We start from the raw sequence: 19,036 nt of genomic DNA on the forward strand, positions 1-19,036 counted from the left end.
AATCAAGAAGGGCCCTCTCTTGGAATATAGCTTCCAGCTCGATGAATCATGCAAGCGGTGTCCTTGGATGATCTCCCCGTGTCGAGGGGTCATGTTATCTTTCAATTCAGCTAAGGTCTCCACTACCGGTGTCAAATAGCATCGCCCATTAACTAGGTTGACCGCCATAATCACAAGCCTGTGACAATAACAACACATTCAACATGCAGTATTCACAAATGTTTAAGCGGAAATATAAGGTTTTAAACGGTAACTTGTCAATTCTTAAACAGAGATATTAATTGTTAAAAAGAGACAACAATACTTAAACAGAGACAACAAAATTTAAACGATAACATCCCATTTCTTAAACGTAAACCTCATTTGTAAAACTGCAACTATATCAAATGAAAGGGGAAATGTACATTATAAATATTACACAAATCATAACAATAAAAAAAACTATTTCGATAGTGTATACAGACGAAAATGCAAAAACAAAAACAAAAACCTAGCCGAGAAATTGCCTCGCAGACTAACAAAACCCCGAGTAGAAATCCCCTCGCAGACTTCAATATCTTCCAACAAAAAGCGAAGCACAAAACAAAAATCGAAAAAAATCTTTCTTTTCATATGAGAATAGTTAACATAAAACCATACTCAATACCTTAGATTGCAAACTGATGAAATGGCAACTGCTTGCGCGGGACTTCTCCTTCGAGATACCGGTGGAAAGGGAAAAACTGAAATTACAGAGGCTGTGTCGGTAGAGACAACTTCGGAGACAACTTCGGAAATGGAAAAGCTGAAGACGCGAGTTGAGAAAAAACTCTATGTATACGGCTCCAGTAAATTCCCCTTGGGGTTACCCTACGGAAAACCCCCCCACTTCCTCTCAAATCGCCGAAATGGCTGCAGTCACGACTCCCCATGCAAGGGCATTTTCGTCCATAAAATTTGAAAATCACTCTGTTGACATCCGTTATATGCTTTGGGGGTTTGAAAACCATATAGTTTAAAAAGAAGGGGTTTTTAGGGATTGTAAAACTAATGGGGTGTTTTTGATAATATTGTAAACTTAGGGGTTTTTTTTTTACAATTTCCACTTTTTTTAATATAGTTTTCATAAATGATGTAAGCTTTCTTTCCTATCTTGCAATAGATTTAAATATATATAACCATCACTGTATGGATTAAAGTATTTTGCTTGAACTCATGTTTTAAGTGTTGAGTCCAAATACCAAGTAATTTTATCAATTAATTTTAATATGTAGTTATCTTACATGATTATTTTATGATTAGAATAAATAATATATATAACTACGGATACAATCAATTGTGTGCTCATAAGCAGGATATATGGGATTTGAATTGTAAAACCATACCATCAATTATGAACCCATTAAAGTCATTACCAGTATTGTGTGATTGTGTCTAATGACACTTGAGCTTGGAACTCTTAAACCCTCACACCAATATTTTTTACAAGAAGACCGATGCCAGTGAAATATGAACTTTTTGGTAGAGTGAGTAAATATATATATAGAGATATATTATCACAAATAATATTTTTCACCATTTTTTGTTATTAATTTTATTTTAATGAATTTTAATAATATATATACACACGTGCAGACACTGAAATATTTATGATGTAAACAGAATGTTAACATAATATATAAACCCTATTTAACATTATATATATATATATATATATAGAGAGAGAGAGAGAGAGAGAGCAAAAGATCCCATTCCATTATGAACAATAAAAGCAATACAAATGAAAAATGTTGTTTTTAAAAAGTAATTTTGTTGTAGTGTGAACTGTGAAGCAAGCCCTGTGAACAGCTTGGAGAGCTAAGGATACTCCGTGGTTAAAACATACAAAGCATTTATATTTAACATCTTCAAGTTATATATAATAAATGACACTTTTCCAAAGCTATTTTGCATAATTTCTTTTGTCTAATATAATATATAAAATTTTTTAGTTAATCTCGTCTAGAAAATGAAAAGAACTTGATTTGTTAGATTAAATGCCTTATAATTTTGTATGAGTTTAAATGTTAGAATTTTTTTCTTATTATTTAGTAATGATGGTTTTACTTGTTTCTCGTATAGCTTTCCCAAAATAAAGTGGATTTCAAGTTGGCATTCACTTTAGCGCCCGCATTAATATTTATTTTTCTTATTTTATTTTATTTTTTAAATTATATTTTTTTTATCATAAAAATCCTAAATTATAAATAATATAATAAACTAGAAACTTTTTCCCAAAAGCAAAGGAAGACTCGTAGTGTCCGGAGACTAGAGAAGGAATCACAACATCCAAAGACGAAGGAATATAGCCTCCAGAGATAAGATAACGTTTGCAGACGAGAAAACTAGCAACATATAGAGAAAGAAGAAAGGCTTGCAGCTATTAAATGATAAATGCCTACATCTAGATAATTTTTAAATTTAAAATCTAAGTTAATATATATAATGGAATCCCTATTCAGTCTCGAGCAATTGAGGAGTTGTGTGTAAAATCAAGATTTTTTTAATGGTGAACAAAATTCGTGTAATTGTGTATATTCATTTATCAGTAAAATAAAAAATCACGTGTATTCCTTCATATTTCATTTTTTTTTCTAACTTTTAGCAAAAAAAAAGTTGTGTATATATACCCCTTAATTTTCTTTTTATAATTATTAAATTAATAGTTTTAACATATATATATATATAGACCTATTAATTTTTGGAATATCATGAAAAAGCCACCACCACTCACACACTCACTTTATCATGAGTAGTTTAGAAATTTTTAAAAATTATTTTTATTATTATAAAATATATGTAATATATTTTAATGGTATATGTGGGGAGAGGGAATATATGCAAATAGATTTGGTGAATTTTGGTTGTATATCCGCAATATAAATATATATATATATTTATAACAGTGAGGGTTGATCAGTAATTTCGCTATTTCCCATGGTGGGCGAGTGAAAATTGAAAACCATTATTTAATATATATATATATATATATTTTTATATATTCCCGTTTTCAAACGCACCGCATCTTTGTTTTTCAAAAAAGTTTTTAGATTTAGGTTTTGCTTAAGCTTCAGAGTTGGTGGAGGAGAAGAAGCCGAAGGGGAGAGAGAGATCTCTAGAGTAAGAAGGATCAATGGCAGCGGAGGAAGAGAGCACCGTGAAGGAGCCCTTGGATCTAATCCGTCTCAGTCTCGACGAACGCATATATGTCAAGCTTCGTTCCGATCGTGAACTCCGCGGCAAGCTCCATGTAATCCATATATCCATCTTGGCTTCTTCTTGATTCCACAAACCCTTATCATGTGATTTTAGTGCTTTTTCTTTTTCTTTTTCTCCCTCTGATTTCTTGATCAAATTGTCCTCTTTTTTTTTTTTCGCATTAACCCTTGTTTACAATAGCAGTATTTTTGGCTCATTTATTTCAATTTTTTTTTAAATCTATCTAATGTTTTTTTAATGGTTTTTAGGCTTATGATCAGCATTTGAATATGATTCTTGGGGATGTTGAAGAAATAATCACAACTGTTGAAATTGATGATGAAACTTATGAAGAGATTGTTCGGGTTAGTGATTTTAACTTCCATTTAATAATTTTTCTCTATCAATAAACTATTGCTCATATGCATATGACTTTTTCTCCACTGCTCAATGTTCCAAATTTTTGCATGTTTTTTTATGTTCATTAACATTGTACTTGAATGATATAATTCAGTGTAACTAACATAAACTAGCTTTAATTTGTGTTTAATATTGCAAGAGTGGTGTGTGTAATGCTGTTGCCACTGCCAATTTTGCAGACAACAAGGCGAACAGTACCTTTTTCTTTTTGTCAGAGGAGATGGTGTCATATTGGTTTCTCCTCCATTGAGGACAGCCTGATAGTCTCTGTAAGTTAGCATTGGCAGGCCAATTCCTACAGTTTGCTTTGTCTGCTTTCATTTGTAGCTAACTGTAATGTATTAGTACCAGTGTTTGTTTAGGTAAATTTATGTTTCCTATAGCTACTTGAATACAATGGACTTTGAAATGACTTGCAAGAATACTAGTTCCACAAAGTGAGGGTTTCATAGAGCAAAACTAAGCATATTTTGTGTTTTGTTGTTATTATAGTATCGAATTAAATACAATCATTTGATGAACAAGATTGACATGGCGATAACTAAGTTATTAGTCCATAGTTTACAAGTTACTAACAATCCTTATTCAGTCACACCTTTTTCCTCTGTTTTAAATCTTAAATTGCAGACCAGTAATTTGTTTCAGAAAGTGCTAAATCAAATGATGTTAAGGAATGCGGGACAATCACAACATCCATATTTGTTCCCGCATTTTGGAGCATATTTTGAAGGGGCGCCACCTACAGTATACAAGCAAAATAAAAATAATGTAACTATGATCTTTTTAGAAAATGAAGTAACAATATTATGGCTATGTAATATGACAGGAAATATTTGGGTATAAATGAAATGAGAGTTTGGATGTTATGTTAACAGTGCATGGAATCATGCAGATTTAATTTTTCCATGTCAGAAAAGAAAAAAAAAAAAGGGTATGTTGCACACCTTGTTTGGTTCCTTGAAAGAATTCTCATCCATCAAATTCTTGGAAGTAAGAACAGTAGTTGTTGATCCGGATGAGTTGACAACATTTTGTAGACCAGAAACAGCGATCTTGAGATTCACATTATCACCCCCCAAAATTGGCAATCTGAATAAATAAAAATTCCAAGTTGACTTGACTTGCACAAGCATTATGATAAAGCTAAGATTTTTAGATAAAGTAGATGCGAAGGCCAAGTTATGTAGTTAGAAAACCTTTATTTTCAGGTAGCTGCTAGTGTCTTCTGTACTTCTGCCAAGTGATTGCAGAAGCAATCAAGTTTGAGGAGCTTGTTTTTAAGCGTGGTAGGATGCAGAATTGCACCACTTGATTCCTTAAAGAAATGCTGCATCCAGTAAGTAGGGGTTCCATATTCTTGCCATGAGTTGAATACAATAGCATCTGGCTCCACCTTTATTTGGAAAAATCTTCTATTAGATTTGTATGATATTAGTAGCCTCTATGTGAGTGATGGTGTTGATTTTTAAATTCTAATAGTCACAAGGCATTGAATTGGTGCTCATATGGAATGCAATGGCATCGTACCACAGAAATTCAATGTTTGAATGTTATAACAAATTTTAAAGTCAGTATAACTGCTACATTCAAGTTGCTAAAGCAGTGTTAAATATAAATCATTTACCTCACGATCATTGCCGCTGATCAAAAAGTGGTGCATTGCTTGCCATTTCAACCACATCACTGCATAGTAAGAGGCTCATGAGTCACTATAGTTCATATCAGAAAACAGGTACCATCTATCAATAATAAAATAGTGAAGACTAGTCTTAGAGGAATATTCATATTATGGCCAAGTTAAGGTGGAGCTTAATATCAGGGTCAATGTTGCTGATTGTAGGTTTTGTTTTTGTTAAATGTGGACAGCATTGACAAGTTTCCTGCAAAGCATGCTCTGAAAATGATGTTATATTCTAGAACTATGAGAAAGCCAAGAAGGGGTTATGGAAAAGCCTGCCTGTTTATTTCTAATCCAATGAGGAAGCCGGCTTGTGCTAATGCAGAGAAAAAGGTTTCCCTTGCCCTACATTGCTTCCGTGGTCGAGATATTCACTCACAAATGCCTAGAAAAGTAAGCATGATTTGTGTTTTAAAATAGTTTTTCATCATAAACAAGGACATGATGAGCAGGATTAATTATTATTTTTGCTGCTGCAAACTCGACCTATTAATATGTGAATGGCATCAAACCTTAGGGCCTGTTGAAGACCGTGATGTGCGATCGAACTGATGGGCTCTTGTGAACATGTCATTACCTGAAGTATAAAGCTATCCATGAAAATCATTGTTAGCCAATTACACAGTTGGAATAATGTTAACGAAGTCTCAGAAGAGCATGTTTGTACATGAAAATCATAGAGATCAGCAGGATGATCTAACTTGCACAGCAGAACCATCACAATTGAAACAAGTTGAATGTCTGGATATGCAGCTTTTTATGGCATAGTAGAATTTGAGGTAGTTCCCTATCAAAAAAACATTGCCATGGAATGCATTAGATTGATCTGAGTTTTTTCCTGACTATTTATTGATGTTCCCTAGTGAAAAATCATGCGGTTCAGCAATTTCTTTTGCTAGTCATGAACTTATGATTTGAACAGGATATTGTAGCATACATGAGTTCTTCAGCAGTGCATATTTTAAACTATTTGATTAGGAGTCACCTCGATAATTTTTCTTCCAACAATCTTGATTCCCTAGTGCAACATATTTCAATTCAAAGGGTTCAGGATGTCCCATTGATGCTCTAACAGAGCCCCACTTAGAGTCAGGGTCACTCTCTAGCAAATTCATGCTGTCAAGTGCATCCTGTAGAAAAAGGTTTATGACAGCAAAACCAGGTGATATTAGTTCATAGAAGTATATAACTTGTAATTGCTCAATAGAAGAGTTTAACCATACCTGAACAAATGCTGGGATAGTAGAAGTATCAACTTGATCGTTATGGCTGATTCCTGAAATATAAAATGGTCAAGTGTAAGAAATCCACTTTAGGCATACAATCAGCTAATTTCCTGAGCTGATAAAGATTACCATTATTAATTACCCACACTGGAGATGCACCGAGGTCTTCGGCAAGCTGCAATTAGAAAATAGTTATAAGTGCCTAGCTGATTACTCTGAAGCTTAGAATCAAGTAAAACCATAAAATACATACTTGAAGAAACTCATAATAGCCGAGACCATCATCAGTCCAGTACTTCCAAACATCGCCAAAATGGCCGGGCCTTTCTTCCCATGGACCAACAGTTTCTCTCCATCGAAATGCATTCCTTAGCCATTCGCCTTCAACATAAGAACCACCTAGAGCAATAGAAGTAGATGAATAAACATTAGACGAACAAATAAACCATTTATATGGTCACTTCCTGATCAATAAGCGTACATATATTTAATATCGCAATATTCCTAAATTTATAAGCACAAGCAGTGGCTGCAAGAAAAATAATTATAAACCTGGAAATCTAATGAACCTAGGTTTAAGGTCTGCTAGCATGGAAACAAGCCCCGCCCGAAAACCATGCCCCTGAAGGAAAAAGAAAATTAATTATCAATCTAGAGATGACAAATATTAAACCATCTGAACATCCAAATCAAATTTATACTAATAATGAGAAAATGACGTACAGAGTGTACTTCTTATACTAGTAATGAGTAAAGATATGCTTTGAAGTTCTTACACAAAGAGTCAAGGATTCAAAGATGGTACTTCAATGAAGTCCTTGATCAAACACATGGATGAAATTATTGTTCAAACTTTAAATTCTAAATTTTTACCTTTGTACGTATCTAATGGCATGAGTGATACTTGATCTAACCATATGATGCCTTTTTGTGCAGTTGTAATCTGAAGTCTTGAATTAACATTTGTTCCTTCGGCTTCCAGCAGGAGTTCTACTTTTGTCCAATTTGCTATGTCCAAAGCAGCAGTCCTGCAGAACTAATTAAAAATCAGATTTCTCCAATTTCATCTGAGAATTTTTTTCAAATTGTTTTATTGAATGAAAGAGACCCACACAATGTTAGCTGTAGCCAGGTTTTGCAATCCATCTGAACTTGTAAGTGAAACTGATAAGTTCACTGCATCCATTGATCTAACATACATTGTCAATTTATATGTTTTCCCTTGTTCTATATTCTGCAATATTGAACAGAAATGTATGCAGCAAATTGATGATGAAATTCAGATGGTTTCTCATTATAAAATTATGAGTTCATACCATGCCCCAATAACCCGGGTTATATATACCAGCACCACCAGTTGGACAAGTTATCGATCCACCGATATCACACAGGACTTCCATTCGAAGAGCGACCTTATTCTGACTGAAACAAGAAGTACGATCGGTTCCGACAATTATGTTTGTTTCATTCCCTATTATCGACCAAGGATCAATGTTCGATGGAGTGGTCGATCCCCCAGCTTCAAAACCTTTAAATGCAGAAATATAAACAATGTTTAGCTACTACTTACATGAATTTGTCAACCTGCAATTAACTCCTAAAATTTACTCAAAGAAACTTATACAGTGAAATACAAAATACAAGACAGCCCTGTATTCAAACCAAGGATTATGATTGATGATATTAAATTTTGGCATTGAACTCACCTCTGTTGCTTACAAGCTCTGCCCATAGACCACCAGCTCCTGCATGATTGATCTCCCTATACAACAATATCACAAGACATTACCTTTGTTCATTCTTTAGAAGGAACAGACAAACACAAATAAAAACCTATAAAAATGCAATTCCATTGCTATGGAACATAATTCTTGAAAGGATTATAGTATCAATACATTCATAACAATCTGTAGAAAGACAAATACAAGTATATAATGCACCTCGAAAAAGATCCCGAACATCGTATCGGGTATTTTCCGAGATGTCGGTGAACCATCTACAATAAGTGTAGCAGCCTGATTTGCTTTTCAACCAATTTTGTTGAGCAATAACATGATGAAAAACAGAGCATGAAAATGGCACAAAACAAGGCATTAATCCTCATTGTTCTTCCCCTGCATACATTCACTCTCAAGAATCTACAAATGCAAGTTTATATACAATCAATTCAATGCAAATTGTTTGTAGATTAACGTAAGCAAATGGCAATCCATGGAAAAATAAATAAATTCAGAACTGAAACCAATACCTTTTAATTGCAATAGAAATAAAAAGTGCTACCTTTTTATCAACTGAATATTAAAAAATTCACAATAAAAAAGAAGAGAAGTTTTGCAGATTTGGATCAAGAAAAGAGATGAATTAAAGAAGGAAAACATGGTTACTTAGAAGGAATGTGTGCTAAAAGATCATCCAAACTTCATGAACTGGGTGATGTTGACCAATGCTTGCCTTTGAGATATGAACCGTTTGATCATGATCAAATGGTTGAGATTTTGTGGAGATGAGGACTCTCATCTGTAGTTGGTCGTGGCTTGCAAGGATTGTGGAGTGTGGGGGACCCACTTTTGTGTTTATCCAGAGTGGCCGTAGCAGAAGAAACTTCTTTGCAAGTTGAAATTTGTAAGCATTTTTATGGTTGAGATAAAAGTACATAGTCAACAAACAGGGAAACCAAGAATTAAATATTGCAACCAATGGGTATGGACTATGGAGAAAAGGATAATTTTTTTAAGTGGAAATTGCTAAAACCCTTTAAGCCATGTAAAATCGCTAAAAACACCCTCAAGCTAGTTTCTAGAATCCTCAAAACCCCTCCTTTTGTAAAAGTCTACGTTTTTCAAACCCCAAACCCTCAGAATTGATGCAACTGAGTGAGTTTCAAATTTTTGACGAAAATGCTCCTTGTATGAGTGCGTCATGCAGTCCCATCTCGGCGATTTGAGAGGAAGTGGGCGGTTTTCCGTAGGAGAATCGAGAGACGCAATTTATTGGAGCCATGCAATCGCTTTTTTCTCAACTCACGCCTTCGCCTTTTCCATTTCCGAAGTGCGCTCCGGTTGTCTCTACTCGGCGAAGCCTCCAGAATGGCATTTCATCAACTTTTTCCCTTTCCACCTCAGATCTCAAGGAGAAGTCCCCTCAAGCAACTAGTTGGCATTTCATCGCTTGCTAATCTAAGGTATTGAGTATGGTTTTTATGTTAACCTGTCTCACTATAAAGAAAGATTTTTCGTCTTTTGTTTTGTGTCCCTGCTTTTTGTTGGAAGATATCAAGTCTCAGTAGGGGATTTCTACTCGGGGTTTTGTTAATCACAGGAGATTTCTGGCTAGGGTTTTGTTTTGTTTTTCGATTTTCAGATGTATACACTATCGAAAATAGTTTTTTTCGATTAGTTATGATTTCAGTAATATTTATAATGCACATTTCCGCTTTCGCTTTGATATGGCTATGCGCTTTTACAAACGAGGCTCGACGCTTAAGAAATGAGATGTTACAGCTTTAACATTTGTTGTCTCTGCTAAGTATTCTCGCCTCGCTTAACAAAAATGGGTCTCTGCTTAACATTTTATATCTCCGCTTAATAACTCGGAGTTTACCGCTTAAAACCTTATATTTCCGCTAAACTTTTGTCAATACCGCATGTCGAATGTGTTGTTATCGTCGCAGTGCTTGCGGATTACGGCGTCAACCTAGTTAACGGCCGCTGCTATTTGACACCGGCTATGGAGACCTTAGATGAATCGAAAGTTAACATAACCCTCTATTAATCGGGAGATTATTCGAAGGACACCGTCTTGCGCTGCTCATCGAAGCCGAAGCCATATACCAAGAGAGGCCCCTTCTTGATTCTCTTTGCAAAGGCACGATGGTCGCACTCAATAAATTCGTGGATCGGGAAAGCCCGCCGAGTTTCGCACTCAAGATGTGGCCCCTCGTTTTGGTCTCACTACGATGGCGACGCCAGTGTGGTCTTTCGTGAAGAAGAAAACCAGTCGCTCAAGGGCGGTATCTATCAAAGACCCATGAGAGACACAGAGACTCCATCAAGAGCACTCGTGCAACTTGTCTCGGCTGAGGGAGAAGAAGATAATTTTGTCAAACTCCCTCGACGGTGCACTTTCACGGGACAAAGCTCCCTCTTCCCAAATACATCACGCCGTTCCCGAATCGGATCGCTGATTACGCCGATGATCTACCGACCCATGGGCGACACGCACGGGCGCAGCGACGCACAAGTGCGCTGTATGGAGGATATTCATCACAGCTGCCGCCCGAGCGCAAGATAGACGCACCGGAAGAAGCACCAACACGAGGTACATTAAGGGTTGCTCTGGCACGCTTTAACGTCCGGTTTTACGAAATGACGTGAACGTGGGAAGAAAGTCCGCTTCGCAAGATCCCAAGGATGCCTGGTATACGGTGAAAGTACTTACCGAAGAAGCGACGCAGTAGAAACGAGCTTGTCATCGCCGATGGAAAAAGAGGTAATAAATCATGGACAATGTTTAACATAAGTCTTTAATGTTTAAACATTTTTATTTAGCGCTTTAACTTTAATATTTACCGCTTAACTATTATTCATACCGGTTTAAATATTTTGTTCTCCGCTTAATTATATTCTATAACGCTTTAAATATATAAACACTGCTTAAATATAGTTTTTATAGTTTAAAATGAATGATCTCATTTGAAATTGTTTTGGTTTACATATGTTAGTTTCGAAATGGTTCCTCGACGTCAAGAAGAAATATTTGTTAGCCAACCGACGGATAGATGCCATCGCTCCCGAACCACTTGCTCAAGGCGTGATGAGAGGGCACTTATCGCGCTGGCCTGGACGCCTGCTCTCCTACTTCCGACCCCACCACGCAAGACAAAGATTCCCTCGACGCCGGAGAAGCTCCTCCCCTACCCCGCAGATCGCAACAACCCCTTACCACGACAACGATAGCCCCCGACCACGCGCCTTCTCCGACTCGCGAGCAGTCCCACCGGATGATATTGGGCTAGAGCATGTCACCGCAACTCTTGCGCAGTATGGCGTATATTGACGATCGAAGTTTCTCGGCTTGTCGCCGTGGTGGAGGCACCGAAGGACGTTTTCACAACCGTACCGCGCTTATCCCTCGAAAGAATCAAGCACCCGGACGAACGAGGCGCCGGAATTTGACGACGACGACATCATCGGGAAGGTCATTCCAAGGCGCTACATTCAAGAGACTTGCGTAAAAAGAGGAGAACAATATCGCTCCGTCTCCACCGCCGTACCGACGATGTAAACAATAGCAACACCATCGCGTACCGATGCACATCGAGTCTGCCGCCGCTGGCTGATATGGACATGACGCAGGAGGACATCGAGATGATGTGGACGCTGGCTGCTGGAGAAGGTCGCTGACTTCTCTCGATGAAATCGTCGACCCTGCGGAACCGGCAGCCGAGATTACGTAGATCAAAGATGGACACAATCCTCAAGATCAAGAACAAGTTAAGGGCGTGCCTCCCAACGATGTCATGTCACGGCCACGTGCTGAGAAGATCGTCGAATCCGCTGCCGCTGCCGCTCGGCCGATCAAGATCAAGCCCAGCAGGACACAATCCCCACCACAACAAGAACCACGTAAGGAAGCGTTCAAGGGTTGATGCGTCGCACTGCCCTCAAGATCGGGAGCTGTACACAATCCCACAACAAGAACAACCATGTAAGGACGTGTGTCTGCAGCTGATGTCTGCCGCCATCGTCCCCGCATCGAAGGAAGATGCCGACGAAGACCCCGACCGAGCAACAGAGAGATGATCAAGGCCAATCAAAAATCGGACTGCAATGCTCGGGAAAGCTTTTATTCAAGAAGAAGAAATGGGTTGGCTCGAGTCGTTTTAACAAATACGAAGCGTGAGTCGATGAGGATCTTTCCTCAACCCGCCTAGCGGATCTGTAAGTGTAACGCTTTTTATGATATTGTTTAAAGGGTTTCTTTATAGTGTTTAACTATTTCCTAATAGTGTTTAATACCTTTTATGTTATCATTTAAGTTTTCTACTTATCGCTTAATTATATATAATATCATGTAACAATTGATAATATCATTTAAAGATTTACAATATGGTCTTATTATATCTCAGTATCGCTTAATTCCTCAAGACCGTGCCGCTAGGAAGAAACGACGCCGCAAGACCACACGCCGATGATTATACACGCCGCCGAGGGGAAGGAGACGGTCACCGATGACGTGACGGACGCCAGATGCATAATACAAAAAGTCGCCGAGCAAAAAGCCATATCCTCACAAGAGGCGCACCTCCATCACCGCATCGATCACATACTGCTTTATGCGCCAAAGCGTGACGACGCATCACGACACTACCATGGCTATGATCGGGGATGCGGCGCGAAACCCTCGCATGAAGTTCAAAATTGTCATCCTCCCCGATAATCATGAATGGCCACTTCCATGTCGCCGCTCCCGACAATGATAAACAAGAATACATGCATTATTCTTCATGTCCGGTAACGATAAGGACGCCATGGACATGGTAAGTTCTTTAATTACGTCCGATTAATATCCGCTTGGTATTTAAACTCGAGATTCTAATCTCGACTTGCATATCTCGACAAACTGAATCTATTCGACCTTTGTGTCGATATGGAGTTAGCGAGTCGGCGACTGACAGTACCCGCTGCCAAGCACGCATACGTAAAACCCCACGCTAAAAACAAGGAAGCGCCGATCATGCGCATCTACATCACGTGGTTTATCGAGCACTACTGTGGGGCGAGAAGTTCCCGGCCACGCAGCATGTATCGCTCCTTACCTCGACACGGTATGTTACTCGCAGATACTTAAGGAGGGGAGGGCGTACTGCGTCCCACGACAAAGGGGTCGCTCACAAGCGGGTTAAATTTTTGTTTTCAACAACATGTCCCTAGATATCCGATCGTCAATTTTGTTTTCAAATGTAACTCGACAAAATTCAATTCATTGTTTTCGTGGTTCAAGAACATGACTTGTATATCTTAATGTAAATTTTGTTTGTTTTGAATTGTAAAGGTGTTAAATTCCATCTCGGTTTTTATTTCATCGTTTAATTTACGTCAGAATTGTAGTACATTTCACTTTCATCATGCTTTAAATATACTATATATCGCTTTTAAACATCGCTTTTAAATATTTCAAATTACTGCTGCACTCCATTTAAAATAACACCTGCCTCTCGCTTAAACAAATGCACTCATTGTTTTAAAACATCGACTGAAATATTTCAAATTAGCTGCAGATCCGCTTAAAAATAACAATCGCCTCGCTAAATACATTCAATTCATTGAAAGAGTAAGAGTTTAAACGAGAAAGGTTCCCATCAATACACAATGTTTCGCTCATCGCCGGTTTATTAACAATGCCTAGTCGACGACAGCTTACCGCAAGATCGCCGATCAGTGATCGGATCCTCGGCGACAGTCGCAATGTAACCTCGCTGACATCAAACGCCATGACTCGATCCTCTTTTCGCCTAGGCCGCCTGTGCCGCTCTTCTAGTCACAAAACGGTCGCTGAATCGAAGCTCACGATTGTACAGGCGTCCGCACATCGCCGGCATGGGGAATATAGCTTCCTCAGACGCCAGCTTTGTAATTGTCGATCGCGTGAAGCACCCGCTAATAAATCGATATACGCGATGTCTGCTGCATTGTTGCCGGCACAAGCATGTTTGCAAGGGATACCATAAACTCTGCCACCTCTCGATATCGAACAAGTTCTCGATGGCGAGATCCACGTAGTTGCCGAGATTGGTCGATCACTTCAGAACGATCATCGGCTACAACGACCAACATGAAGATTTCTGGCCGCCCTCAACAATGATCTCTAACTTCGAATGTATGTCCGGGCATAAGTAGGTCTTCCATTTGGTCGCTTGCTCACGCCTGCCATATAACATGCGCATCAACCTTGAACCCCGCAAATACAGGTTAAACAAAGATGATGGTTAAATCATCACAACATGTTTAAACATTATCAGAAATTATTTAAACGAAATGATTAATATTTAAAGTCGACAAGTGTAATTAAACAAAGATTGAGAATGTTTAAAGGGTAATACTAAATGTTAAGTGTAAACCAACATTCACAGCATCTTACTGGAGTCGCACCATTTCTCGCCACCGGTAAACGACGAGCTTCCTTGATCCAAGCATCGAATCGCACTCGCGACGTTCTGAATACATCTCACCCCAACGATCACCTCCGAATCGTATAATTCGGACCAACTGCTGCCATATCCGATTTATTAATCAACCAAAGCATGAGCTCGGGGTGATACGGCCTCGCAGCTCATTCACTAGTATCATCGAAATCTTTAGCCGTGGATGCCCACGCAATGCGGAAGCATATAGACCAAAGACTCTCCCTCAACGCCTTCCCAAGTCTCGACATCGCTTTCATAAAAATTGGCTCCAAATGTCGAAGACAAGACGCATGTGGCGGCGAAGGGAAGACTCGCATCATAGGCCACAAGGCCCTCGACTCGTCTCGACACGAAGGTAATTATCTCATGATAATCTCCACCCGTCGACAAGGCATCGCCTAACTTAGATACGTAAACTAAGTCCAATTGGCATCGGGTCTCGGCTGCGACTATACCAAGGCGCACGTGAAAAACCATCGTTATTTCATCTTTCCCCGCTGCACCCGAGAGCGTACTCCCTCGATATTTTTCCAAGGAGGTGGGTACCATCGAGAAAGCTAGCAGCCCCGCAAGCTCTCTCGAATCCCACAATACACGCCACCGAAAGAAAAGAACGCACGCTTAAAAACGATCACCGCCTCTTCCACGATCGCAACGCCGCCGGATTCGTCTCAACACCTTATCCACATACCAAAGCAAACAACAGAGTCGGAGATGCCATCGCCGGCCGAGGACCACCCGGCATGCTCTCTTTTCCCAACCAAGCCGGGCTGTATGGTAAGTGTGGACAGCATGTCTCCCGCAACATGTCCTTCTTCCCGAACGCCGACATGGCCTCGGCATAAGGGATCGTCGCTCGAAGTCGAAATCACCGCGGCGCTAACCCATTTTTCGGACGCGCTGGATGTCAGACGCGACAACTCCACGCCACCACCGCAAAGCCGCCAGCTGACGAAGTCACTGTCTTGATTCTCGAAAGTATATGTACTCGTACTTTCGACGCATGAAAGGGCGCTAACGACAAACTTACGGCATAGCCGCATTCCACGTACCCAATCTGGCTGCTTTTCGTTATTTGGCTAATTTGAAGTCAAAATTCCTTTTGATCGCATGATTTCAGCACATCCTCGAAATCTTCGACACCGCCAAAACGTCATGTCACATCCAACGATGCAAATTTCCTAATGATCCGACGAGGAAGGAAGACATCCCTACACCGCCGTGGTCACCATGGGGATGAACGGAGCCCTCGCAGTAATCCGACTTCCCAACACTTCAAACAAAATGAAAAGATCAATATGTTAAGCGAGAATATAATGTTTGGCTCGATAACGACAATATTTAAACGTTAACTTAAATACTTAAGCAACGATGCAGATATTTAAACACTAATGGCCCCGCATAACCGGAACAATTAAAAAGAGAAGGAACTTACAACGAGTAAAACTCGCTATTAGTATCTCGCAATCGCATATTTTTCTCTGCCCTCGACGACAAGATCAACTACAAAGACATTCAAGATGGAGCTGACGCTGATACACATCCGCCGGAAGTCAACATCGCTTTTCATCGGCAAACCGCTTTTATATCCATCCTGTGATTTAACTTAACCGACAAGAGAAACTTTCGAGACCCCATCGCACATATCTCACCAACACCAACTCCCAAGAAGTCTCGAGACCGCAACATAGCACTTCTTCCTCCCCGCTGAATCTAGGGCAATACCACTAAAAACTTTCCATAATATATCGACCGAAAACCAAATCGTATAATTCAAATGAAATGAAGAACAAAAAATAAGCCGAAGAAGAAGAAGTTAAGAAGAAGAAGAAGAAGAAGAAGAAGAAGATGTAAACAACAAATGATATGTATGATAGGCAAAACAAGAAAAAGTGCATATATATATATATCACCTCAGCTGGATGGGTTACTCAAAAGTGCATAGAGGTTGAGACTAGATCGTCGATGTGATTGGGCGGTATTTTTCCCTCCATCGAAGGGCAAAAAGGAAAAATATATGCCATCGTCATGACGAAGACGATCGTCATCGCCTGACATGAGTATCTCTGCTTAACTCACAAGTTTTTGATGTTTTAAACAGACATACATAGTGTTTAACATAACGATTACCGTTTAAATAAAGTCTATATCATGTAAAATAATACGTAAAACGCTTAAATATAGTGACTTTTAACTGCTTAAAAATATTTGTTATCGTTTAAATCAATGCTTTCACCGACATCAGGGCCAAGATGGGTACCTCCGGGTCACCGATTAAACATCTTTACGATTTTCTTAAACACCGCTGTCATTGTTTAAAGAGTAGACTGATTGTTTAACTTTTCTATTGCTTTTACAACGATGCTCTTTTGTTTCCCACATTGTTTTTACTAGGTCTCAGTTAAATTTCTGTAAGTTCACATTCAAATAAAACATTCGCTTACAACATTTACAAAACATTTACAAAACATTTACAACATTTACAACATTTACAAGGACTTTGACACTCACTGACTCGACTCTGTGAGTAACGAAACAAGTGTCCATGACATCTCGAACGTTCACAATGGCTGTGAGCAACATGCGCATCAACTCGAACCTCGCACAACATACTAACATTAGGTTAAACAAACACATTCATGAAAACGACTATTAATCAATGTGTCATGGCTCTGGACTTAAGCGAAGATACCGGGTAGCTAAAACACGTAATCCATATAGTCTGTACAATCGACGTAATGTTCTTAAACCAGAATAAAAAGTCTCAAGTGATAAATATCAACCCTCTGCCTTTAAAGGACGTTTCCCGACCTCCTCCTCTAGAGAATCCTCCGCAATCACGCAATACGTGAAAAACTTTCTTTTTCACCCAAGTCGAAAAGCTCGCATAATCGCTTTCCCCGTCATCCATCACCGAGAATCCTCTCGTGATTCGTGCAATTATGCGAGCATTTCGCTATGGGCAAGAAAAAGATAATTTAACTTGTCATGCTGATTACTACCGATCGATTCTCAAGATAAGGAAGGAGGTTCACGAAACATCCTTTTCGGGAGCAGAGTGGTCATTCGTGCATAGGGAAGAGGAGGAGGATGGATGATGAGGACGACGAGGAGTGGGTCGTCAATGGAAGGGTTCTTCCCTGCTATTTACGGTGTGAAGTCCACAAGCAGTCGACTCTTCATATCCCGAGAAAAAGTTAAACGCATACAAGCTGACCCACATCGATCGGGATGACAAATCTAAATCCGGGTGTTCTGGATGAGTTTATGTCACGAGCATAAGAATTAATGCCGCCATTAATTTTACGCACGGATACTATAACCTGCCACCTGCCACGCGGCAACCGCCAACAATTCGTGATCAAACGAAAAAGATCACCGCTTACGTAGTAGACTTTGAGAATTTACACGTTAATACGATTAGTTATACATATAAAGATAATGTTAAACGTGAGATTTATTAAATTATTAAAACGGATATGACAATTATTAAAACATATTAGTAATATATTTAAACGGATAATAGCACATATTTAAACATTATTTAAAAATATACAAATAGATAACAATAAAATCTAGAAGAACTTTACAACGAAACGAACTCGCTTTTCAAACGGAGACGATAATGGCACATGCTCGCCTCGACTAATAAAATCGACTACACCATTTCATTTGAAGACGGCTGCACTTTGACTCAATCCGATGGAAATCAACTTCATTTTTCTCACTGAGAAACCGATTTAGTATATTTCTGCATGATAACCTTCACCCGCATCTACCACAAACGAGCCGCTATAATAAACACCGCTGAACGGTCAAACCGATAAGAACGTAAGAGATTCTCACCGAGACATGTAAAACCGCAGTAATCAAGTCGAACAAATCAAATGAGAGAAATGAGGATAACAACAAGATGTAACGCAACCCTAGGGCATCGTCAGTTGAAAAGTTCTCTCTCGTGCGTCGACTATGACGCGATTTCGCGCTTGTCCTTTCCCACCATTTTCACGCCAAAATCTGGGATTTCATCTAAATACTGGACCTTTCAAGGAATCCAGAGGGGTAAAAGAAAAGTGTTAAACAACTAAGCCATCATTCATACAGAAAAGGGTGAGTGTGGGTTTTTGGGAAGTTTTGAATATTACATAAAGTAATAAAGAATTTTCCTTTTTTTATGTTGTGTGAAGTGTATTTTGTTTTTATATTTAACTTTATGTTTATTTTTTTTTTTCATTTGTTTATATAAGGAGAAAAGTATTTTCAAGTAATTTTTTATTATTCTATAATATTTATCTAAATTAAAAAATTATT

General features: G+C 38.8%; 2 protein-coding genes across 2 annotated transcripts; one reads left to right on the forward strand and one right to left on the reverse strand.

Annotated features, from left to right (window-relative positions):
- The first annotated feature begins 3,027 nt into the window (after nt 1-3,027).
- LOC120256144 (sm-like protein LSM3B) lies at nt 3,028-7,582 on the forward strand. Its single transcript, XM_039263907.1, is given in 5 exon segments — nt 3,028-3,268; nt 3,486-3,581; nt 3,816-3,836; nt 3,838-3,905; nt 7,477-7,582. Coding segments are annotated over 4 exon segments (294 nt in total). The 5' UTR covers nt 3,028-3,151; the 3' UTR covers nt 3,898-3,905; nt 7,477-7,582.
- On the reverse strand, nt 4,253-8,559 carry LOC120256143 (alpha-L-arabinofuranosidase 1-like). Its single transcript, XM_039263906.1, is given in 18 exon segments — nt 4,253-4,375; nt 4,581-4,725; nt 5,275-5,319; nt 5,594-5,649; nt 5,652-5,699; nt 5,827-5,904; nt 5,982-6,071; nt 6,073-6,101; nt 6,300-6,444; nt 6,538-6,590; nt 6,670-6,715; nt 6,794-6,939; nt 7,093-7,164; nt 7,417-7,568; nt 7,653-7,774; nt 7,857-8,068; nt 8,247-8,301; nt 8,481-8,559. Coding segments are annotated over 18 exon segments (1,638 nt in total). The 5' UTR covers nt 8,502-8,559.
- Nucleotides 8,560-19,036: the final 10,477 nt, after the last annotated feature.

This window comes from Dioscorea cayenensis, unplaced genomic scaffold (assembly GCF_009730915.1).
Source record: "Dioscorea cayenensis subsp. rotundata cultivar TDr96_F1 unplaced genomic scaffold, TDr96_F1_v2_PseudoChromosome.rev07_lg8_w22 25.fasta BLBR01001303.1, whole genome shotgun sequence".
Classification (NCBI taxonomy): Eukaryota; Viridiplantae; Streptophyta; class Magnoliopsida; order Dioscoreales; family Dioscoreaceae; genus Dioscorea; species Dioscorea cayenensis.